This window comes from Lissotriton helveticus, chromosome 7 (assembly GCF_964261635.1).
Source record: "Lissotriton helveticus chromosome 7, aLisHel1.1, whole genome shotgun sequence".
Lineage (NCBI taxonomy): Eukaryota > Metazoa > Chordata > Amphibia > Caudata > Salamandridae > Lissotriton > Lissotriton helveticus.
In genome coordinates, this window is record NC_136068.1 from 979,682,409 (window position 1) to 979,708,729 (window position 26,321).

Below are 26,321 nucleotides of genomic sequence, written 5' to 3' on the forward strand. Positions count from 1 at the left end.
CTGCTGCTTTTCCAAAGGACTGCAGACTTTCAGCTTGTATTTTGCATGGTCTTGAAATCAAAAAAGATGTAAGCTAATCTGCTTCTTTTGAACTTAAACTCAAATCAAGAGTGATTATTATGGAACAAAAGCTCTAAGTGAAGCCGCTTTTGTAGATGAGGCGTTTAGTTTGAACTCTATAATTTGTCTCAAGGCAGAACTAACAGTGTTGGGCATTTTCCAATTTAAGTACAGTTCTGATCCATTCTCCACTTTTGAGCATTGATAACCTTTTCATTTGGAGAAGGTGTGGCTTCAGTTTGTTGTGTATGGGTTGTGGGACTTGAAATTTGAAAACTGTAAAGGGCCGCCTCTATAATCTCGTTCAGATTAACAATGTTCTTTTCTTTCCAAGGAAAGAAACACTATTTTCTACAGTGTTGTAATTTGGTCTTCTTAGCACAGGGTGTTGCATTGTTAATTCTCAATTTAGCTCATTATTCAGAATTGTTAATCTGCTCCTTTTCTTTAAGACTAGCTTGATATAAAAAAAATAATTAGTGATTACATCCATGAAATGTACATGGAATTTTAACATACTTTTTTGTTCTTCATGATAATCTGCTCGGAGAACATATTTTTCCTCATTTCCCCTGCTGAATTGAGTATTGTTTTCTTTGGCTTAAGGAGAAATTGGATGCCAAAACTAAACCAGCAGGCAAGGTTGTTTCTAGCAATTTGGTACCCAGCAGTGGAAAAGAATCTACTCCCAATCATAAGCCAGGTGTGCCTACTCCAGGGAAAGCTGTAACCCCTTCAAAGGCAGCTGGAATTGCAAAAAAGCAGGAGACCTCAGAGAGCAGCGAAACTTCAGACAGTGAGGATGAGAAACCTACAAAATCGGTATGTTTATTCCTGAAATTAAATTTCTGCATGTTCTAGCAAAAAAGGAGCTGCGAGTTCTCTAGATCCATTAAGCTGATGTGCTCCTTTTGAACTCTAACTCCGATGATCGAGCAAGCTCATTTGAACAAAGGCAGTGTGTGAAATAAATTTTCGAGGCTGTATTTTAATTTGCAAGTCAACCATTAATTTGTTCAAAGACAGGTTTAGCAACATGGAGCATTTTCCAAAGGTTTAGAACACCTCAATGTGGAGCTGCTATCTCCCCAATTTGAACATTAATGATATTGTTATTTACAGGGGTAATGCTCACTTGTCTGTAATTTGAATTCCATAACCCATTTTTTCAGTTTGTAATAGGTGGTGAAGGTGAAATTAGTAAACTGTAAAGGAAATGGCATTCTTTTCTGGAAGTTAATTCAGTGGCATTATTGTAGGATGGGTCTTTTGTTAAGTTTACTCGTTTGCCAATCACGATTTGTTCTTTCAGGCTGACTTGAAACAGTTTACAATTGTTAATGAAACATTCTAAGTGAATTTCATCCATGAAAGGTGTATCAAATATTGTGCTGTTATATTAATCCAGATAACCTGTTTATAGAATAGGGTTTTATTTCATTCCCCTGCTGAATTCTGTCTTTTATTCTCTCTGGATGAAGGCAAAAACTGCTCCGAAAACAAAACCAACAAGCAAGGCTTCTCCAGGCAACTTGATATCCAGCGGTGGGAAAGCATCTGCAGCCACTCCCAAATCAGCAGTAACTACAGCAGGTAAAGCTGTGACCCCAGCAAATGCTGCTGGGATTACAAGAAAGCAAGACGAGAGCTCGGAGAGCAGCGAGACTTCAGACAGTGAGGATGAGACACCTCCAACACAGGTATGTTTTTGCAAATTTTAATTTCTGCATGTTCTAGTAAGGAAAGGAGAGTTGTGGGTGAATACACTCCAACCGTCAAGCTGGTATGTTGAACCCAAACACAAATAATAGTTATGTTATTTTACTGATGTAATAAGTGAAATCATTTTCCTTTGGTGTATTTTAACCCCTCTGCTGCGCTTAACGTTCCGCGCTGGTGTGGAACATTCTGTTGCGCGGGCGGGGCCGCTACTTTCAGCAGACGTGCGCAGCACTACCGAGGTAGTGCACGCGACGTCTGCTGAACGTGCGCAGCACGTAAGTGGTTAATTTCTCCGTCCCTCAATTTGTGCTTAACCCCTTCGACGCTGATGACGAGCTCAGCTCGTCATGAGGTACGCCTGTCGTACGCTGATGACGAGCTGAGCTCGTCGTGTAACGCTGGTTTTTAAAAAACGCAGCGCACAGCGGGAAAACCGCTAGCGCGCATGCGGTTAAAACAGAAATGGCAACATAGTGTTTTGCAAATGCCCTCAACACCGCATTGAAGAGCGGTTATCTCCCCTTTTGAAAATTAATGACCTTTACATTTACAGGAAGGTATGGATCACTCACCTTTAATTTGCATGCCATAACCCATTTCTTAATTTTGTAATACAGGGCTTTGAGGAGATAAAGTTAGTCAGCTGTAAAGTTTCCTCTCTAATCCAATTCTGCTTCAATCTAGTTCAGATTCACAGTTTATCCAAGAAACAACATTCTTTTCAGATTTTTATTTTCTTCCTAGTGTAGGATATTACATGTTTCTTTGTCAAGTTAACGTTTTGCATTCGCATTCTGTTCTCTTCTTGCAGACTGACTGGAAACATTTTATCATTAAGAAAACCTTAAAATTGGTTTAAGTGCATGGAATAGTATGCTACTCTGTTACTCCCCATAGCCTGTTCTGGGAAAATATGATTTCATTTCGATCCCCTGCTGAATGCTGTGTTTTATTTTTCTCTTTGAATTAAGGCAAACATTGCTTCCAAAACAAAACAAACAATCAAGGCCACTCCGGGCAACCTGATATCCAGTAGTAGGAAAGAATCTACTCCCAAATCAGCAGTAACTACACCAGGAAAAGCTATGACCCCTGCAAAGGTTACTGGTACAACAAAGAAGAAGGAAGAAAGCTCGGAGAGCAGCGGGACTTCGGATAGTGAAGACGAGGCACCGGTATATTTGTTTTAAATTTTATTATACACATATTTTCGAAGTGAAAAAGTTTGTATCCAGGTGTCACATCGGGCATCTGTCATACTGTATATACGCTTATTCTCTCCCAGTCCCACTCATAACCACCTCATGGCTGCATCTGAGTGCCTACTATTGTAATCTCTTCTGAGTTAGCATATGTCATGGTGTGCTGTGAGACCACGGTGATATTTTGAACCTCTTTGGCGAGAGGTACACAAACCCAGCAGCCACATCTGTTCTATGGAGGTCTGACCTCATAGACTTAAGGAGCTTGTATGTCACTGGTGAGCAAAAAGGAGATCCAGCCAATTTATTTCAACGATTAGTACAGCTTGGTAGGCTGAACAACCAACTTTCCTGGGGGCCTTTAGGACTGTGCCAGTTAGGAGGTACAGGGTGTCCTTGTTGGAGTATGGTGCACAAATGCTGATGTGGGGTTGTAGAGATGCTGGTTAACAGTAATTGTGGCCCCACACTTACTCAGTTCAGAAAATGGCAGAAAGGAAGAGGTACTCCATCTCACACATTAAAATCCGACTCTGCTGAGGAGAGTTGTAGCAGATAGCACGGGAGGCGAGCTACTGGTGAATGCTGAGGCTTGTTTAAGGGGAGAGTGCCTTAGAGGCATCATTCTAGCTCATACACAAAATAATTATTAGTTTGATGGTATGGTATTTCCCTCATCTAGTACTTCAGATGTTTACATGATATGCCCACATTTTTGTACTAGAGTACTTGCACAGTATATGTCTGAGAGGCTCCATTCACAAGCAGGCCATGTACTATCCTCCCACACAAGTTTATATTTTCTTCAATGCCAAATGTTAAATATATTGGAGCCTGAATGGCGACAAGGTTTGGACGATGGGTTCCAGGACTGGAGAAACTGTGTGCAAGAGTTACTTTGTATTCATGCAAAGATTCACAAGCATTAAATAGTGCTTGTAGGTAAAAGCATAAAACCTAGAGGATAATGTTTTTAAACTTGTTTTCGCTAATTTGGAAACCAGCATGGGGTTTGGAGAGAGCATGAGGTAGGGCAAATATGTTCTTTTTTTAAACTTAACTTTAATTATGAGCAGGCCTCTGAAACATTGGAGGCATTTTCAAATGTAATCACCATTACCCTTTTACTCAACTGAAATTCCTGGTCTTCTGAAGCATCCACTGCTGCTTCCCAGAATCTAATTTCCAATGTACTCATGCCTCGCATATTCTGTGTAAACATAGACCATTATTTTCTTATGGAATCTTCTAATTGCAGATTTCTCCCCTTTAGAATATCCCTAGGCACCAGGCTGGAACCAGAAGGTATAAACAGAAATACTCCTGTGGGCTTATAAGTGACTTTATTGAGGAGTATTCCCTGGAAGAGCACAGTCAAAAGCACTGAATAGTCCTGGACCCCAGAGCAAAAACAAATTTTTATATATATATATATATATATATATATATATATATATATATATATATATTCATTCATTCAAGCAAATGTCCCTTCTGGAGGAGGAGCGACCATTCAGCTGGTGCCGGTGCCGAGTCAAGGACAAGACTCGTTACAATTTTCCAAAGCAATTTGAAATAAAACACCGCACTCTTCTAGGTTTTGATTAAGCTTATTTAATCCATCAAGGAAACGACTTCCTCACCTACGCGTTTCAAACAGATTACTGTTCTTGCTCACGGTAGTTACAAGTCCATTTTTTCTTTTTACTATTTATACCCTCCTACCCATGTGGCAATTAGGATGCATTATGGGAGTGGTAGTTTCTGGTGAAAACAAACCATGTCAGGTCTCTTTTGCAAGATATAACAGTCTAATTGTTTGACTTTCAGATGACATAATGGCTGAGTGCCTATGGTTTTATTGAGATAAAACCATTATATAGCGGGTCGAGTTATTATCTCGCTCGCTGCATACATGTACAGTTATAGTACATTGTGGGTGATAGCTAAGTGCTAATTGTGAAAGTCAATGATTTATAACTTGGTCCAGGACTCTGACATTGTTTAAAATAAACGCTGTAAATAACAAACAATAAGTTTTTTATACTTATACATATGTATTCAGTTTAACCCTATATATTTCAGACTTATAAGCATTATGTACTCAAAGGAGTCAAAACGTTCGGTTCAAGTTTCAAGTTTTCATCATAGATTCAAACACTCTTAAATGAGAAATGATATTTAAGAAGAATATTATCTTGTTTACACGGAGGTCTTCATACATCTAGTCATGTGAGTATGTTGGACTATTGGATAATCATAAATGTACATGAAGTTCTTCGTCCCCGTTCAATCCTTGCGGGGTCTTAGTTTTGAACTTTATTATTAATTTTGACTCCAAACGTCTGAGTTTCTGCAGGCGATTGCCGCCTCGCTCATTGTCCGGTATCATTGCCAGTCCTGAATATCTTACATTTAGCCAGGTTTTGTTTTTGTGCGTCATGAGGTGTTTTGCCATGGCGTACGTTTGGTCCTTGTTTTGCATGGCTCTGATGTGTTCTAACATCCTTTTCTTTAGGGCACATATGGTTGATCCAATATATCTCTTACCACACTCACATTCCAGGAGGTAGACAACATAATGGGATTCACAGGTGATCTTGGTCTGAATTTCAAAGGGTTTGCCTTTCGGATCAGTTATGGCTTTGAGATTTTTTCCGATTTTACACGCTTTGCAAGACAAACATTTGGTGAACCCTTTTTGTCTTTTTTCCAGCCATGTTTCTTCTCTTCTGTTTACGAAATGGCTCTTGACCAGAATGTCACTAATTGATGGTGCTTTTCTGAAGGAAAGTAGGGGGGCATCTCCTATTATGCTTCCAATGTCAGGATCCTTTTTCAATACACTCCAGTATTTTGTAACCGCTTTTCTTATGTTTATGCTTTCTTTTGAGTATGTCAGGATGAGGCGTGGCTTCTCTTCCTTTGTTGTTTCGATAGCCTCTTTTTTCTTGACTATCAGTGTCTCTGTTCTCGTTTTTTCTCGTGCTCTCATTTCTCCTCTTTTGATTGTATTCATCTGAAAGTCAAACAATTAGACTGTTATATCTTGCAAAAGAGACCTGACATGGTTTGTTTTCACCAGAAACTACCACTCCCATAATGCATCCTAATTGCCACATGGGTAGGAGGGTATAAATAGTAAAAAGAAAAAATGGACTTGTAACTACCGTGAGCAAGAACAGTAATCTGTTTGAAACGCGTAGGTGAGGAAGTCGTTTCCTTGATGGATTAAATAAGCTTAATCAAAACCTAGAAGAGTGCGGTGTTTCATTTCAAATTGCTTTGAAAAATATATATATATATATATATATATATATATATTCACTGAAAAAACCATAGGTTTCACACGTTATAGTTAGCTGGACATTTCACTCGTACAAAACCATTGAAATTCCCCCGTTATAGTTGGTTCAGCTAACTATAACTTGCACGCCCGCAATGCACTGCTGATGATGTCACATATTACATCACTCATGACATGGTCAGTGACGTCACTCATGACATCTCAAATGACATCATCCAGTGAATGTGTCTTTATGAAAAATAAATATTTTTTATATATGTACATCTAAAGGTCGATGGAAGAATAAATGGGTAAATGTCTAAATGGGAGGTTTTTTTGTAAAAATGATTGCATACCTGACTTTAGTGTATCTTAGTGAATACATGTATTAGCGAGTAATGTTTAAATATGTAAATAACTGTATCAGTGTCTCACTTTGTCTATAAGTGGCTGCATGAGTTGGTGAGTAGCTACATGAGTGTCTATATGAGTTATTAGTTGGGTTTTTGAGTACCAGTATGAGTGTCTATGGTTCGGTGGGGAGTATTACTTGGCGCATAGATGCATGAATGAGTGACTCACTGTATGTGTTTTGAAGACAGCATGTGTGCCGGACTGTATGGGTGGATGAGTGTGTGTATGGGTGTGTAAGTGAGTGAATGACTGTCTCAATAGTATCTTTGTGAGTAACTACATATTTGTTAAACTATGTGAGTATTGATGTATATAAGTGATTATATGTGAGAGATTGGAAGAGTTCCTGTATAAATAAGTATGTGTTTCTATAGGTGATTGTTTTAAGAGTAAGTATGTGTACGTTTCTGTAAAAGTAAGTGTAGTGGTGTGTGTATAGCTGCATATGCCAATACATGGATGTTTGATAGTTTATTTGCATGTGTGAGTATGTGTGTGAGTAACTCTATGGATGGGTGTCGGTGTGTAACCGGATGTATAGGTGTATGAGTACATATGATAAGTGAGTACATGTATGAGTGGCTATATAGAACTGTTGGTGAATAAGTGGATCTGTACGAAGATTTTGGAATTACTGAATAGGTTGTTTTAACTGGTATTGGTATCTCCATTTTTTTTGTAAATGTTAGTTTCTATTTTTGAATGTGTGTATCAAGGGTTATATTAGGATGAGAGGAATCTGCCACTCTTTCACAAGGATGATGCCATCAGTGATGTCATCAGTGATGTCACTGACCATGTCATAAATGATGTAATATGTGACGTCATCAGCAGTGCATTGCGGGCGCGTGAGTTATAGTTAGCTGAACAGGGGAATTTCAATGGTTTTGTATGAGTGAAATGTCCAGCTAACTATAACGTGTGAAACCTATGGTTTTTTCAATGAATTTGCAAGGTTTTTTAAATGCTAATTCCTAACTATAACATGCCTAAAACCTATGTTTTTTCTGTGTGTGTGTGTGTGTGTGTGTGTGTGTGTGTGTGTGTGTGTGTGTGTGTGTGTGTGTGTGTGTGTGTATATATATATATATATATATATCATGTGATCAAGCCTCTGGCTAGAGGCGAAACGCGTCATGCGGCTTGCTGGGTGCTATTCTGTTGGATGAAATAAACCACTGAGTTCTGCACGCAATCTGGGTCTGTCTTATCCGTTTTTCAGTTCAAGTGAGGTGACTGAGGCGCGGCTGCGTCTAACGGAGTTTAAGCAAATATATATATATATAGATATATATATATATATCTATATATATATATATATATATATACACGCACGCACTGGAAACCTAAACACCCACTTTCCTCACAAAGAAATGGAAAGTTTGCATCTCTGCAGCCTCTTATTTTTCACCTTATTCATCTTCCGCTCAATTAACACAACATCCACAAATATACACACCTACTTGCTACCTTTCTTGGCTGAGCTTATCAATTATTATTCTCCTTTAACTCAAATTCAAAGTGCAGGCCCTTTATTCAGCCTTCTTGGTAACTACTACCCGTGAATAGCAGTGGGTAATTTGCACACTTCCGTCCTTTCTTGCGTCTTTTCTACCACACACTGGGGCAGATTTACAAGCCCCTTGCGCCACTTTTGCTTCATTTTTCCCATGGGCTTGTAAATCTGCCCAACTGTGTGTACTTTATGCACTAGCTTTCTTCCTTAGATGTGGTACTCGTTTCTCTTGCTCCCACTGCGGAATCCAACACCCTATCTGTGTAATGAGCTGGAAATCCAAAGATCCGCTTCACTGACAATGCAGTGGGTAGTTTGCGTCTCTCCAGCCTTTCTTATTTTTAACTTTTTTCATCTTCCACTCAAACAACACATCATCCACACATAAATCTACTTGCTGCATTCCTTAGCTGTGATTATCAACTATTCTTCTATTTGATATTCATATTCAAAGTGCACACCCTTTATCGAGCCTTTTTGTTGTAACTACTGTTCCAGGAATTCTGCTCCTACACAGAACTGTGCATAAAGACTTAGCACCTCAGTGAATTACGGTGTACCAAAACCCACCTTACTACACAAACCCCCTACCAGACTAGCAATCAGTGACTCATTGGTTCTTAGTCCTATAGCAAAAACACGACTAGTCAACCCAGAACATGCGACTTAGATTACCTCAAGTAAGGTGGATAACAAGAGCACTCTTTCGTTATAGTCTTACACCAGTCAAAACAAGGAGTAAATAAAGACACGTGCAAGTTTGAAATGTTTATTTCTAACGCCGTAATCTCATGCACAGTACTTTAGATAATACAACCAAACATATTATCAGAAACCAGATTGTCCGCATTGTTACTATTCCATAAAATACAAAGGGAAAAAGCATCCTATAATGCTAAAGGTAAACAAATTTAAAATATACCTACATTTCACCCTCCCTACCTAGCAGGTTAGTTTATAACTACAGAAGGTCTCATAGGATTACATGGGCAGACCCATACCTCTGGTACTCAGCAGTAGTGGATCACATTGAGTTCTGCACAAACTGTCAAGATACGAATGTTCTCCAACTGTGTGTAATTATGCCTCCACAATGCATTATTAAACGCACCAGTATCAGAGGTGGCCACAGCTGCATATGTGTTATGGCTCGAGCGTGCGGGGATCATTCTGAATAACAGACACAGTATTCAAGATAACCTTGATGTTCCATGCTCTCACTATACACACTAAACTAGCGAGGCAGTCTACAAATGTAGCATACCAAATTATTCTCATGTAAAGCAAAATACTCAGCCTTCTGTAAACAATATCACACAAGTGCGTGTCGTGTGCAGAGCAGGAAAGGAAAAATGGCGTTTAAGCTTCTAATAAACCCATGCTAACTTAACACGGTGTGAGTGCAAGGCTCAACCCACGACACCCTCCCTCGATCGAAGCACGTGATATAAACATGGGCGAATTAGGAACGCAGAGTCCAAGCCTGAAAAGCAGAGTGAAGTTCAAATTTCCCCAAAAAATTATTTGCTCTTTGATAGAAAACAGTAGCTAAATAATAAAGAATAGGTAGAAAAATCAAAGAGTCTTAATCCAACAGCGTATAAGCACAGTATGTAGCAACAGCCTCCAACAGGAAGGCTCATCTGAAAACATTTCAGCCATCCAATTCAATAGTGAGAATGAACATACATGTTCCTCAACGACCGGAGCCTCTATCACCATCGGAGGAAAACTCGGGTCATCTTCAATGTAACTGCGTGCCAAGAACTCAAGCGCCGCTGCAAAAACATTCCAACGTCCCAATATTCCATGTATCGCTGCTAAGGCCATAATCCCGCCGCCAGAACAGAGCAAGTCATGAACCACTAAGGGGCTCATCAGCTGGTCATAATCCGCGTTGGGAGACACCGTACAGCAGAGACACAAATCCAGGGCCCAGTCGAAATCGCAGCTCAGGCAATGGAAGACAGGTTGAACGCATGTGAAAAAGGAGAATCGAAACGATAATTCATAAGCTGCACTTAATGTAGCCAGAGGCAGCGCTCCGTAATAACTAAGCATTCGGTTGCGGACCAGCAACAGCCGGGACATATTGTCGTCTGCTGCAGGATGTGCATCCATATTTAAGTAAACAAATTAATAAAAGCACACTGGCAACTAATGCAAGTATTAAGCGGAATCCACCAAAGATGCTGGAAAAAATCGAATGAAAAAATCCAGAAACCCCCCCTAAATATAGTTTGAAAAGAAGTCACAAGGCCACTGCTCCTAACTTTAAAAAAGTAAGGGAACCCAGTAGTCAAGGACGCATTAAAGATACTCTAAATTAACTCCCCAAAATTCAGGAGCACGTCTGTATTTAATAAATCATGCACTTCTGTGCGGGTGTTTGCTACATGAAGGAGAAATGTTTCTCTAGCAGATGTAAGAGCGACTTCTTTTTGAGACTATAGCGCTCTTATACGACTCATTTGGTTGACTCTGCTTTCAAGGTTGTAATCGACGGCCTGATGGAAACATCCAGCTTCCCATGCAGAGGAGTGAACACAACTTTTTTATAGCAAACCACACGCTCGGTTACCGTAATCATGTAAGCGATGCCTGCTAACATCGCACAACAATCTGCATTATTTCAAAGTAAATAACTCCTGTTTCCAGTAAACTTAACGTTGGTGTGATAGCAGGTGTCGGAGTGCCTTTCAAAACTCAGTCCAAATTAGGCGCATCTTCATTACAAGAGCCATGCAATTGTATGTGTCTACAAATTAAGGAGTGATCTGGTGCTATTGTGCAATCCTCGCCATTCAGATAGACTTCTTTTCCCTCCCTCAGGCACCTATATGTAAATGGTAATAACCAAGCTTCATGGAGATAAGCGCTGGCTAAAGATCCATATAAGCCTATAGCCTAGTATTTCATGCAAACTGCAAACTTAAACAGGCTAAAAAGTAACGTTATTATACCGTGGATAAGCCACACAGCTGAATCGGATTTCCAATGAGTGACCTCATCTAACCATTCTCATAGAGCGCCCTGGGCTCTGATTTGACAGTGAGAGAGTGATCGCACCATAGTTTGTACTGCTAATCATTCTCAGCATACGCTACGAATACGCTTTCACGTTACGCAACGCATCAACGCTTCCGTGTGACGTCATGTACGGCGCCCCGTACTCCAGACGCAAATGTTTTTAATTGTTTAAAAACATATATTTATGTATTTAATGAACATACTAACAGAAGACATTATCTAGGATAATTATGAAATCATTTTTTTAAAGTTTCAATAATCCTATATTACTTTTAAAAGTAATTACACAAATCGCGGTGGAACGTCATGCGTACTCATCGTAAGAGCACGGTAAGCACAGCGTAAGCGTACGCAAAGCCATGTGACTTTAAAAGAAGACATTTGATTGGTTCATAACACTTCCTATTACAACTGTTGAAACTTCCATTCCACTATAATCATTCTACTTTGACTTTCTAAGAAGAAGCATCTCTTCTCAGAATCTTGTCAAATAGAACAAAGTTTACCATAATAACAGCAATGGATTCATCTTCCAGCCATTCTTCAGAGGAATATTCCATTCCTGAAGAATCTCCAAAGAAGAGGAAAGAAGCTCTAATTTAGCAGTTTTTTACTTTTCCAGAAGGGCAAAAAAAGGTTAATGCTCCAAAAGTAACCTGTAAAATTTGCCAAACATCTAAAAAATACTCCTTTGGCACAGCAAATAGGGAGCGACACATGAAGAACTTACACCCCAACAACTTTGCTCGAGCTGCAACACGGAGGTTGAAGGACAACCCACCTGCTGCTGCTGGACCAATCTATCAACTGCTGCACCAGCATTTTCAGCAAGCAGTCCACACCCACAAATTGATCCTGATTTTGCTAAAATTACAATTCTATGCATTTATTGCAATTAACTTTTGTATTATGGGGAACAGTCTATTGACCTGATAAGAAGCAGGAGCATCGCTGTCCTCAACATTTTTTTGTTCTTTCTTTTTTTGTTCCTGTTGGACACTTCCAAACCCCCTATTATAGAAAAAAATTACCCCCGGGAGCTAATTAAGAATAAAAGTGACTTCTAGTTTGCGTACGAGTACCATACGCATACCCCACGATGTTTTTAATTAAAAAAAATAATACATTTTGCGCCTAAAGATCCATGTGGGACCCCCTGAGCAGGCCTAAAGGGTCAACATGTTTCTACCCTGCCCCCTTTCCTTTTTTTTCAACTTTGTTTTACTGTTTTCTTCGGACTCTGTGCTACCGAGGCACAAGATGGCTGCCAACACTTCCTGGTTTGGAGTGTTGACAGACAGTTGACATCCAATCAGCATGCAGCTCATGCTCGTAATTGTACGCATTTCTGTACGCGTGCAGTACTTGGTCTCTAGATATCGCTATGATTTTCTAAGGAACTACTGAATGGAATTACACCATTTAACAAAACGCACAATCTGCGAACTAAACTCTACCCCTCTGCCAAATTTGGTGTAATTCCGTTCAGCCGTTCAGGCTGTAGCCCTGGCTAAACGTCCCTATGGAAAATTGCATGGGGAAAACACGTTTTGGGACCCCCCTTTTTTCTCGGCCCCCACTTGACAAATCACCCCCAAACTTTCAGGGAAGGAGCGGAGCAGGCCATTTTCTTGGAGAAATTCGCAAAGATTCGTCCACCAGCGCCAAAGTTATTCCAAATAGAATGTTGTGGATTTCCTATGGAAAGTAGGTCCTAACTATAACTACCTACTGGCGACTGGCAACCTTGGTTTTGGAATTAATTGCGGCCAAGTCCTGGTCGCGGAAGGTCCCGCCGCTTCTTCATAGCGGATCTGCATTGCTTTACAGCGAGCAGTGAACAGAACGGGGGGGGCCTGAGCCGCTGGTAAATATTGGTGTGATAGCAGGCTTCAAACCAGCTTTATTCTGCCCACTGGGGCTTGACATTTTGACAACAACAATTGCATCGGCTACCACTGGGGTTCTGCACGCAAGTCTAGCAAGGAACTGCAACAACCACAATGCTCCCTGGCGACGCGCACATGGGCGGGACTCTATTTTGAATAAATTACGTGCAATTACAACTGCCTGAATTGTTTTGTTGTTTTCAACCAGTGATCAAGGGCGGAAGGCACGCCCGAAACGCGTATGGTACAAGGAATGAGGCAAGGCGGGCTGCTGTACCACCGCCAGCGGCAAGCTGTGTGTCTAACCCCCTCGTGTGTGACCTTCCAAATGGGGCAACCTTGGTTTTGGAATTAATTGCGGCCAAGTCCTGGTCGCGGAAGGCCCCGCCGCTTCTTCATAGCGGATCTACATTGCTTCACAGCGAGCAGTGAACAGAACGGGGGGGCCTGAGCCGCTGGTAAATATTGGTGTGATAGCAGGCTTCAAACCAGCTTTATTCTGCCCACTGGGGCTTGACATTTTGACAACAACAATTGCATCGGCTACCACTGGGGTTCTGCACGCAAGTCTAGCAAGGAACTGCAACAACCACAATGCTCCCTGGCGACGCCCACATGGGCGGGACTCTATTTTGAATAAATTACGTGCAATTACAACTGCCTGAATTGTTTTGTTGTTTCCAACCAGTGATCAAGGGCGGAAGGCACGCCCGAAACGCGTATGGTACAAGGAATGAGGCAAGGCGGGCTGCTGTACCACCGCCAGCGGCAAGCTGTGTGTCTAACCCCCTCGTGTGTGACCTTCCAAATGGGGCAACCTTGGTTTTGGAATATATATATATATATATACACATACACATACACATACACATACACACACACACACACACAGCTCCTCCTCTGCTCTCACAGCGTTTCAAGCCGCAGCAGCGCACGCTTGCAGACGAGGGAGACGGACCACAAAAGTCAGCAAAGATGGAATTTATTTGCAACCTCTACAGAGACCAGCAGCTGCGCGTTTCAGGCGAGTTGCCCTTGATCACACACATATATCCATATGCGTACATATACAGCCTAATAACATATTACTAGGCTCAAATATGCCCCAATTGCTTGTAAGTCTTTTACATCTGAAATAATAAAGAAAGCATAAATCATGATATTTCCATGATATAGAAAAGGAAAAACTGCTTCCAGTTTGCTTTGAAACACAGCCTTTATTTTCAAAGGTTAAAAGGCAAGATCATAGAGGCAGATTAGCCTAGAGAGGCTTCAAATAGAACAGTTGGAAAAAACTGGCGCCATGCCTTTAAGACCTCCAGGAACCCCCAGGCTCCCATTATGCACCACAGGTGACAGTTAGGTCAGTTCTTTTCTTTTTCCGGCTCCTTCTGTAGGGTTCCTGGAGCATTGAGCTTGCCAATTAGTGGTTTTTTATCACTAATTATTGTTCTAAAGTGGAATTTTCTGGTTTCACTTGACGTCTTTAGTACTTGTGGTACTAAATGTTGTGGTTTTTCTGACTTTTGTCTGTTTATTCCTGTCAAAATGCCGCCCTTATTTAATAAGTGCCCGGCCTGTGGAAAAAGGATGGCTAAGTCAGACCCGCACTCGGTCTCTATTGCTTGTCTACCTTCATCTCACAAGCCAGATCAGTGCTACTACTTCAGCAAGTTTTCAAAAAGAACCCTTAGAGCAAGAGAGAAGGTTAAGCTGCACTCTATGGAGGAGAGAGAAAGGGAAGTGGCAAGTGGACAAGAAGAACTTTCCTCAAAGAAGCCCTCCTCTCAAAAAAGGCTGGAGTGCAGACAAATGTGAGAAAAGAAAACACCGGTCTCACACGCTGTCGAGGGACAGATTGACGTCCAAAATACCTTTGTGCTCTGAGTCAGTGTCTAAGTCAACGTCGAGGCCTTCTTCACCGTCGAAGCGAACAACTTCAGGTAAGAAGTCCCATCACAGGTAGAAGTTGACATCTCTGCGTAGGTGGTCCAGGTCTGGCTCGCCTACGACGGCAGGCGGTCGTTGTTCGACATCGACACATCAACGCCGAAGCCCACCGCCGAGTGTCTGTGGCAACGTCAAGACCACCATCAACGTTGAGAGTGCCACATGCATCAACGCCGAGCCGAACACAGAGGGACTCGACGCTGGTAAGACACCGCCTTTCTCTGACCTACGCGTCAGCACAGCCGATCGCCATCAAGGAAGTCGCCGTCGAGACATTCAACGTCGAGGCGCATGGCGTCGACGCGTGAAGGTGGTCGGCGTCAAGACCTCCCATAATCACCCTCTGGGCCTAGAAGATTAGGAAGATCGAGGTCTAGATCAACGGCGAGAAGATAAACGTCAAGGAGATCGACGTCTAGGATATCTCAGTTCAGTCACAGGTCTCCCCCTGCCAAAAGGAATAGGGCGACTTCAAGGGACTGCTCGACGCTGAAGGACGTCCAGGAGTGTCGCTTCCTCCCCGGGACTCCGAGTAGTGCAAGTCACTTCTGAAACCTCACCAGTTCCGGCTACCATCCCTGCAACTAATATCTCCCCGAGATGGCTGGGGAACATAAGGGATTGGAAGATCCAAAGGATAATAAGACCTTTGCATACTCCTAGCAGATCCAGATCTCTGATAATAGTCAGTTCACTCCTCTGAGAGACGTGAGCAACGTACCACTCCGCAGAGGTCACCGACTCTGACAAGGCGCACATCACGTTCTCCTAGGAGTCAGGCATCCAGATCTCGCCACCACTCCTTTAGAAGACTAAGCCACAGATCTTCTTTGTTGTCCTCAGACTCCAGACCATCGAAGGCACACCACTCTCCTACTCTTCCACTCCTCCAAGTAGAGTATCACCCATTGATGACATTATAACCGTCAATGAGGTCCTGTGTAGGGGAGCTGAGAAGCTTCAGATTAAGATGCCTGTTTTTGCTCCTGCTACGTCCGTCATCTTCGAAACACTTCATCACAGGTCTTCTTCTAGGCCTTTGCTTCCCCTGGTTCCTGGCCTGATAGAAACTGCTCTTCAGAAATTCCTGACTCCAGTGTCGGCGGGGGCGCCCTGTCGCGGATCACTAAAGTACAAGGTTCTTGAGCAGGACCCACTTTTTCTGAGAGCTGACCCTCCTCCGGACTCTGTTATTGTGTCAGCAGCACGGAAGAACCAGACAGAGGCAGAATCATCTGCGGGACCTCCGTATAAAGACAGTAAGGCCATGGATTCCATCGGCAAGAGGATGTGCAACACCTCAGCATCCTATATGAAGGTAGCCAGCATTGATCCTTAATCTCACATCCTTCAATGGCAGATCGCTCTTCGGCTTCCATGCTGAAGACTAAATGTCCATGATGAAGACCAAACTGGACACTGTGAAGGTGGTTGGGCTCGTGAAGAGGAAGGACTTGAGGCGACGCTACCGCCCCTACGATCGACTCCAATACCAACAGAGGATTCAAACCCCCTCAGTGGACCTCTCAGCAACATCAGGGAAGGTCACAGTCCAACCAGCATCGTCCAGGTAGAGGGCGAGGAGGGATCTCTAGACAGTCTACACCTGCTGCCAAGCAACAACAGAAGCAGAGTGCTTGCTTCCCCTAACTCAGTTTCCCACTCCGGTGGGGTGAAGTGTCCGTTTTCATCTGGACGAGTGGACCAAAATCACACTAGACAAGTGGGTGCTCAATATTGTGAGGAATTAGTATTCCATCAAGTTCAAGTCTCCACCACCTGCTATTCCTCCTTGACAAACTGTCATTCATTGCATAAATCTTCTAAGACAAGAAGTTTCCGCTCTACTCTTAAAGGAGGCCATTGAAGAGGTTCCATGGCATCATCGTCGTCAAGGAATCTACTCCTGATATTTCTTGTTCCCAAAGAAAGGCCCAAACAAGGAGTTCAGGCCTATACTAGATCTAAGGCTTCTCAACAAGTTCGTTCTGAGGGAGAGGTTCAGAATGCTGGCGTTACATCAAATAATCCCACACTTGCATCAGGGGGATTGGATGTGCTCTATAGATCTTCAGGATGCCTATTTCCACTTCCAGATCACGGTCCTGCCTTTCGGCCTGAAGTCCGCGCCTCGCACATTCTCAAAGTGCATGGCAGTAGTAGCTGCATTCTTAAGGAGGAAACTAATCTTAGTCTACCCCTACCTAGACGATTAGCTTCTCAAGAGTGCGTCTCCAACTCTTCTACAGAAACACCTCTTTTACAGCATTCATTTTCTGGATCAGTTAGGTCTGCACGTCAATTTCAAAAAGTCCATCCTCAATCCAACTCAAAGGATCTATTACCTATGCGCAACTCTGGACACAGTACATGTAAGAGCGTATCCGCCGGAGGAGAGACTATTGTCGCTTCTCCACAAGTGTCAGACTCTCCTGAAGATACCCCATCCCACGGCCAGGCAGGTCTCTTCTCTACTGGGTTCGATGGCCTCGTGCATTTTTCTAGTTCCATACGCCAGACTTCACATGAGACCTCTACAGCAAAGTCTAGAGGATCAATGGTCGCAAATTTCCTATTGCAGGAGGACACTATAACTCTGCCTCTGTCTGTCCGGCTCTCCATCAGATAGTGGATGCGACACTCATCTCCTGGTATGAGTCCCCTTTCAAGAGGAACAGCCCAAGCAGACTCTAGTGATGGATGCGTCCCTTCATGGATGGGGCGCTCACATGGACTCACTACAGATTCAAGGAATGTGGTCAGACAAAGAACAGCTATACCACATAAACATGCTGGAGCTCCGTGCGGTGCATCTGGCTCTCAAGGCGTTTTTTCCTTCCATCAAATCGACTGCTCTGCTTGTTCAGACGGACAATACAACAACAATGTACTACCTGAACAAGCAGATCCAGACCCCTGTCGCTGGAAGCATAGGCGATTTGGAAGTGGCTTCTAGCTTGAGACATGAAGATTTCGCATTTCACTTAACAGGCATGCTCAACGTCCAAGCGGGCGGCCTAAGCAGACATTTTGCAGAAGCGCACAAATGGGTGTTAAAACAAGAAGTGGCGCAAGACATCTTTCACAGCTGGGGAACACCAGACATCGATCTCTGCGCGGATGCAGAAAACGCAAAATGCTGCGTCTTCACCTCCAAATACCCGCAACCAGGCTCCAAAGGGAATGCTCTGTTGATAGACTGGTCAGAGACATTACTCTATGCATTTCCAAAAGTCTCTCTCATTCCCCTGGTGATCAGGAAACTGTATGAATCCAAGACCGAGATGATCCTGGTTGCACCAGAGTGGCGTCGCCAATGGTGGTACCTGGACCTTCTTCATCTGTCCAAAGTACCACACAGGAGGTTACCATGTCATCCGGATCTGCTGACCAGTGCGGGCGGCAAGGTGTTCCACCCCAACCTGCCGTCCCTGAGGTTAGCAGCTTGGCTCCTGATTTCTTCCAATATGGACATTTAGTTCTCTCTCAAGACTGCATGCAGATCTTGAAGGAGGCATGGAGACCTTCTACGAGAAATTCTTACTTTTTTAAGTGGAAGCGTTTGTTTATGTGGTGTACCTCTGAGGGTCATGACCCTATTCGAGGTCAGGAACAGGTACTGTTACCCTACTTACTGTATTTGGCTAAAGCAGGTTTGCAGTATTCCTTCATAAAGGTTCACCTGGCAGCAATAACTGCATATAGAAAGTCCCCCACTCAGGTCTTTCTTTCAGATGCCAGTTGTCAAGGACTTCCTGGAGAGTCTAAAAAAGGTCTACCCCCCAGTTAGGTCTCATCCCCTCCCTGGGAGCTTAATATGATCCTCTCTAAGTTTCGAACCTATCCAAAAAGCCTCCCTGCAACATCTTTCATGGAAGACTGCATTTCTCGTGGCAATCACATCTGCTCGCAAGGTGAGCAAGATACAAGCCTTGTGCTCTTCAGAGCCTTATCTCGTTTTTCATGCGAATAGAGTGGTGCTTCGAATTTACCCGAGGTTCCTTCCTAAGGTGGTCTTGGAGTTTCACATCAACCAGTCAATTACTCTTCCTACTTTCTTTGCAAACCCTGTCACTCCTGCTGAGAGAGCTTAGCACTCTCTAGATCTCAAGAGTGTTGAAATTGTATCTAGATAAAACAGAGTGTACGGAAAGCGGACATGCTGTTTGTCAATTATGGTCCATTGAATACTGGTTTTCCTGCCTCTAAAAGGACCATTGCTAGATGGATAGTGTCATGTATCATGTTATCCTATCAACTGGCACACAAACAGCTCCCGGGCAAGCCAGAGCTCATTCTACAAGAGGTAAAGCCGCTACTGTAGCGATGCTTAGTAATGTACCTGTTCAGGAAATATTTAAAGCGGCCATTATTGCCTTGATTCTGACACTCAAGCTGATGCTAGGTTTGGACAAGCATCCTTGAGAATCTTATTTGGGTATTGTGTGTTGTTACCAGATTGGGTTATGTTAGTATTCGTCCGCAGGCTGTGGGTTTGGGCTTACTACTCTATTCTGTGCTCATGACTATTGATGAGTATCCCCTGGAAGAGATGGATAAGTCACTTAACTGTAATCCTAGTTCTCTTCCAGGGGTATACTCATCAAAGTCATAAGCAACCCTCCCTCCTCACCAGACGAATACCATAACTATAGATCTGTATCAGTTACTCATGCTGTGATTACTGTGTTATACGCCGTCCAAAAAGAACTGACCTAACTGTCACCTGTGGTGCATGAATGGAGCCTGGGGGTTCCTGGAGGTCTTAAAGACACGGTCCAGTTTTTTCCCAACTGTTCTATTTGCACCCTCTCTAGGCTAATCTGCCTCTGAGCTTCCCTTTTCACCTTGGAAAATAAAGGCTGTGTTTCAAAGCAAACTGGAAGCAGTTTTTCCTTTTCTATATCATGGAAATATCATGATTTATGCTTTCTTTATTTCAAATGTAAAAGATTTATAATGCAATTGAGGCATATATGAACCTAGTAATGTTTTTAGGCTGCATATGTATATGTATGCATATTATCTATATATGTGGATATTTTTTATGTGTGTGTATATATGTATATAATTTGTTATTGCTCCGGTGTCCCCGCACGTGGGCGGGACTAATAAGTGCTTATGACTTTGAGGTGTATACCCCTGGAAGAGAATTAGGATTACAGGTAAGTAAATTATTCTTCTGCCCCATAAGTGATAAAAGAACCTCATATATGCACCCCCTGCACGTCGACGCCTGTTCTTTTCCTTATGCAGCGTGAATCTTTCTGGATTCACTATGCTGTGTATTCTGCGATCTAGTGGTTTGGTCCGGAATCGTAGTCTAATTTTTCTGGGTTTTGTTTTTTTCGTAGCCCAAGTGGGTGTTGATGTCCCACCTTTTGGTGTCCTTCCTGTGACGTCGGCACTTCAGATTCTGTTTTTCCTCCGTTGGGTCTGAATAGTCATCGAGAGGTTCCAGAGTTTTTGGAGAAAAGAAGAGGAAAAAGACTGAAAACCACAAAAAAGAATTGGAGAATAAATCTCGAAAGCAAGACCACTGAACCGGGACGACTCAGAAGGAGGAGGAAATCGAAAACTTCGACGTTCAACGGAAAATGCGCACACAGGGGGTCCCCTGAGCGCTGGAATGGACAAAACACCTTTAAAATTCTGACGCAATTGCCACCACAAATATGCGCAGAAGGACCAGCATCCGGTTTGCAACCTCTGCCTGTCGGTCGACCACAAGGATTGCAACGCCTGCTCCGTTTTTACCCCAAAGATGCTCAGGGTAAGAGAAAGACAGAGGAGAGCCAACAACAACATGCAAGGCCAAGGTCAACCTCCATCGCTCAGGGACTTGGGCCTCTCCAGTGGGGAAGAGGACAACATCGCCAAGGGACCAGATGACTACACGGTCGTAGAGACAGATGCGAAAACAACAAAGTAGGTAAGAGAGACGTCGACCCCTAAGTCCCCGACAGACTCTCGAAAATCTGAGTCAGACTCTCGAAAAACAGAGTCGAAGTCCTCGAAAGGAGCAGTGGTGCCGAAATATTCGACAGATGCAGCTGCATCCACGGACAAACGCCCAGCGGATCGTTCGAAAAGGACTCCCAGTCGCGAAATCCCAAGACAAGCCTAGGTCGTAGAAGCACGTCCCCGAAAAGGCACTTTAGACGCCGAAGGAAAACGACCCGAAGGCAACTTCGACATCGAAGAGATCTTCCGAAACACTCCACGCCGAATAGACCGCCGAGATGGAGAGGAAGAAGAGAAGGCTCGAGGCTGAAATGGACAACATCCTGCAAAGGAAAAGGGAGTTCGAACTGATGTAAAGGTTCACCATCCCGTCGAAGCTGATGACCATCCTCGAGGACGAAGAGTTTGACGCCGAAGAGCCGCCGCCCCAAGAACACCAAGAGGAAGAGGGCCTGTACTATTACGAGGGAGAAGACTAGGAAGACCAGCAAACTAGTTTGGGCTCGGCATTCTCAGTGGTGCAGGACCTGGATTGGCAGGACCTTGACGTCGAAAGCCCGGAAGAGGCCGTAGAAACATGTCCTTCGAGGCCTTCGCAGCCAGATAACATTGGCATCTACAATATGGTCATCAGGAGTGCGGCAATAGCATATGGGGTGAAACTGAAGGAAGAAAAGCCAAAAGCCTGCTTCCTCTTAGAGCCACTGCTTCCCACACAAACTAGGAGTCATTCCTCCCCATGCTCCCAAGTGTCAGGGACCAGGGAAGGGAAGCATTCAAGGAGCCATCAAGCTGCAAGTCTGTCACACCTAGGATAGAGAAAGTACAAACACTCCTCTAAGGATCTACCATACATACAGGGATCCGTCATTGCAGCAACAGCCAGAAATAGGGCCAACGTTCCCACAAACTCTGGCCCACTACCAGACAAGGAGAGTAAGAGGATAGACCTCACTGGAAGGAAAATAGAGAGGAATGCAACAGTCCACTGGCGCATTGCCAACTCTAATGCTCTACTCAACAGGCATACGTGCCAGCATTGGGAGGAGGTCGGACAGCTACTCGAACACCTCCCTGAGCAATACCAACAGAGAGAAACACACCTGGTGGAGGAAGGCAAAGAACATTCTGAACACTCCCTTCAATGGAGAAACCCTGTTCGGAGCGCCAGTGGATAAAAAACTGACGCAAGGTCCATGGGGGCTTTGCAATTCAGAAGAATGAGAAGGGGCACCCCCGACACGGAGACCAAACGGAAGGGGGAAACCAGCCGGGAATATCGCATCAGACATTCCAGCAGAACTACCAGGGCAACAACCAAGCGCAGCAGGGCCAGCAGCAGCAAACATGGCAATACCAGCCGAGGGGCCATTCCTTTCGCGGGAGAGCAAATTGGCGAGGACATACTAGAAGGGGAGCCAGCAACCCACCTCAATGTGACTCCGCTCCACCAAGCTTGCCCACCCACAGAACACCTCTAAGGGGGGGGCACAACAAAATGAGCAAAAAACCTTTACACAAACTAAAATCAGGGATCAACGAGCAAGTAACACCAGTAAGAGGCAGACTAAAACACTTCTTCCAGGAGTGAAAGAAAATAACAGACAAATGGATACTGAAATGAAATGAAAAGAGGATTTATAAAGTGCGATTGCTGCCCTGGAGCGTCCAAGCGCTAAAGAAAGTGGTGCTAACCGCTGAACCAATCGTCACAGAGAACTAGTTATATGTGTTAAAAAGAAAAGTTTTTAATTGCTTACGAAAGGAAAGCAAATTAGGGTTAGCCCTGAGTTGAAGTGGGAGTTGATTCCACAGTTTGGCGGCATTGTAAGAAAACAGCCTACCACCTGCTCTAGTTCTCTTAACTCGGGGGACTGTGGCCAAAAAGGCCTGACTTGAACGGAGTTGTTTACTGGGGTGGTAAGGTATGATCAGCCCACGGCTGATTGCTGGACCAGACTGCCAATAGGCCTGGTGGGAGTTGCACATTGCTTTGAAGCAAATTCTTTCCCGCACCGGCAGCCAATGTAGGCTCCTAATCTCAGGCTTTGCTGACACTTTGCGGGGCAGCTGAAGCAGCGTGCGGGCAGCGCAATTCTGAATAATCGGCAGTTTCTGCAGTGTGTAGTCAGGCGCACCTAGGTACAGGGCATTACTAAAGTCTAATCGAGACTGGATCAGACCTTGGATGACTGTCTGTTTGGCTTCCCAAGGTGAAAGTGGAAGAACTTTTTTCAGCATCCTGAGAAGACCAAAACAGATTGCTGATAGCTTGGTTGCCTGGGTGTTAAAAGTCAGGGATTTGTCCAACCATACCCCTAGACTTTTTATATTGTCTTTAGGTGTAGGTGGTGTACCCAGGCTGGGGGCCATGGAAAGTTCATATTAGATAGGGCAGCAGGGCCAAGGAGCATCAGCTCCGTTTTGTCTCCATTGAGCTTGAGACAGGATATCGTCATCCAGTTTTTTACTTCCGCCAGACATTTCACCAGGCCATTCAGTGCTGGCTGGCCGTCTTCCTGTGCGAGGGAGACCACTAGCTGAGTGTCGTCAGCATATGTAATGATCTTAATGCCAAATGGACGGACGACCTGAGCCAGTGATCTCATATAAACGTTGAATAACGCAGGGCTCAAAGATTAACCCTGCGGAACCCCGCAACTCAGTGGTTTGCTGGAGGAGACCGTATCTCCCTCAAAGACCTGAAAAGTCCTATTACTCAAAGGATTTGAGCCAGATTATTGCTCTTCCTGATATTCCCAAATCAGAAAGGCGACAGAGTAGCGTGTCATGATTGACCGTGTCGAATGCCGCACTCAGATCGAGGAGGACCACTGCCACTGATCCTCCTCAGTCCAGAATCCTTCTGGTTTCCTCGATGACTGCTAGGAGTGCGGTCTCCGTGCCATGTTTGGGACGAAAACCCGTTTGAGTGGTGTCAAGCAATTGGTTACTTTCGAGAAAATTCATTAAGTTTATATTAACATGTTTTTCAAGAATTTTGCTCACCCAGGGGAGCAGGGAGATGGGACGATAGTTATTAAAATTACCAGGGCCTGCATTTGGTTTCTTTAAAAGTGCACGCACCATGGCTTGTTTCCAGGTGGGCGGAACTGTCCCGGAAGACAGGGAGGCATTAAGAAGGTTCATAACAGTGGGGAGGACAACCTGGCTTATCAAGACTAGTACGTCCAGTGGGGCTGGGTCACAAGGGGAGCCTGACTTTACTTGAAGCATCATTAATCCAAGGGTCTCATGATCAAGTAAAGGAAACTGATCAAGTAAAGGGGACTGGTACAGAGTGGCTGGAACCTGATGGGCAACTTCTTGACCAGAAGGGTCTGGGTCCACCACCGTGAATGATACATAGATTTGATGCACCTTTTGGTAGAAGAATTCTGCCAAATTATTGCAGTGAGCCGTTGTGTTACAATTGGACGCAGGGGGGGGGGGGGGGGGGGGGGGGGGGAGGGTTTAGTAAGACTCTTTACTATTTGAAAAATTTCTTTTGGTTTTGATTTAGCCAACGTAATTTTTTCTGTGAAGTAAGCCGCTTTTGCGCTTATTATCTCTTGCTTGTAGGCTCGTATCGACTCCCTATATAGAATTTTATCAGAGGAGGCGAATTACAGGCGCCACCTTCTTTCTAATTTTTAGGTCGAGCAGACTACTCTCAATGCGTGAGCATTGAGAGTCTGCTACAGACCTAATGTGGCCCGTATTCAGGAGAGTGGACAGCTACCAGACGCGCGCTTTGACGAGGTCAGATTTCACCTCGGGAGCGAGCGTCTGGTAGCTGCGCATGCGCAAATCAAATCCCTTGCTCACACACACACACAGGCAGCCCCCACCCCTCTGCATGCACGCACACACACACACACAGGCGCGCGCATGCACACGCAGGCATACGACACACATACAGGCACACATACAGGCACACTATCCCCTACCTCGCATTCTCTCTCAATCACACAGTCACGCATGCGCACACACATTCCCACACGCACACACGCGCGCACACACTCCCCCACCCCTCCCAGGCATACACACAGGCACGCACGCACTTCACTTCAGCCCTGGGCCCCACTCACCGACTGCGCTCTTCCGGCGGGCTCCTCTCGCGCTCCGCGCCTCACGGAGCATCTCGTCTCCTCTTCACAATCGGGGCTCCCTCAGGTCCGAGGAGCCCCGCAACAGGCGCAACACTCCTCCTTCTCCCCGGCCCCCTCCTGGGGACCCGGGCTGATTCGGACAGGCAGGGCGCTCCATGCGCCGGCAGCTCGCGGACCTCGGGAGGCGGGACTTCCGGTCGGCCGCGACCGGATTGGCCGGCCGGCCAAGAGCTTCCGGGTCGCCGCGGGACTTGTATTTAATATACAGTCACCCTTCTTCCCTCATTGTCGTCCCCCTCCCCCAGCTGCATGCCTCCAGGACAACATACGCAGTAGATCTTGGATTTTGGCAGCACATTAATCATGTGCATCAGATGATGGCTTAGCGCGATAAGCTGAAAAACAGGTACGTGTGTGCTTGTTGTTATTGCTGTTGGGGGACACGGTAACCCGGGACCGGACCCGACCGCACCGGCCGAGGCTGATCTTTTTTAGTCCTTGTTAATTTGTAGCAGGCTGATGAAGCACATTAGAAGACAAGGCGACTTTCAGTGTCCCGAGGCATTAAACTGGCTATAACAGCTTTGCCGTTCTGCGATTACAACGCCCCTTTAATCAAAACTTCTGACCTGTGCGACTCCCGCCTCTGTAGTAAATATACGATTCTCCAGGAGTTTCCGAAGTCACTGCGAGGGCTTAAGGGAACAGAGAGCATCACCCCCCAGGACACTACCCTTTGATGCACAACGTTCACTAGTCAGGCCTATGGTCCGAGAATGGCTTAACTTATTCATGTCTGTATGTTTTCAGAGCCTCAAAGTGATTCAACTCAGGCACTCAAGCGCTATGTAAAGCCCCGAAACAATAAATTAGCCGTGTTCATCTTTACTGCCTATCCCTCTAGCTGTAGCCCCCACAAAACCAGTACCGCTCTGCTCTGTACACTACGAATGTGAATAAACAAACACATGTCCCTGGAGCGGGCGCCGTGCACAGTGCTATAGTTAATTAGCGAGGCAGGCCACACCTGGGATTTTTCATCAGAATTCTAGAACTTGTAGCATTGGTTTTATGCTGGGTTAAATACGACTCTGAGAACCAGATTGTAAGAAAAACGCCCGGACTGCCCTAAATAGGCTCGCGTGGACCTAGGAAACTTGGCAGCTGACGGGTACC

The 26,321-nt window shown here is 44.5% G+C and overlaps 1 protein-coding gene across 6 annotated transcripts in view; it reads left to right on the plus strand.

Moving 5' to 3' along the window:
- TCOF1 (treacle ribosome biogenesis factor 1) overlaps nt 1–26,321 on the plus strand; it is a 402,392-nt gene that overhangs the window by 179,818 nt on the left and 196,253 nt on the right. For all 6 annotated transcript variants that reach the window (XM_078653593.1, XM_078653591.1, XM_078653592.1 and 3 more), the window contains 3 exons: nt 667–882; nt 1,542–1,760; nt 2,754–2,957. In XM_078653593.1, the coding sequence (XP_078509719.1) occupies nt 667–882; nt 1,542–1,760; nt 2,754–2,957 (639 nt within the window). The remainder of the gene's footprint in view (nt 1–666; nt 883–1,541; nt 1,761–2,753; nt 2,958–26,321) is intronic.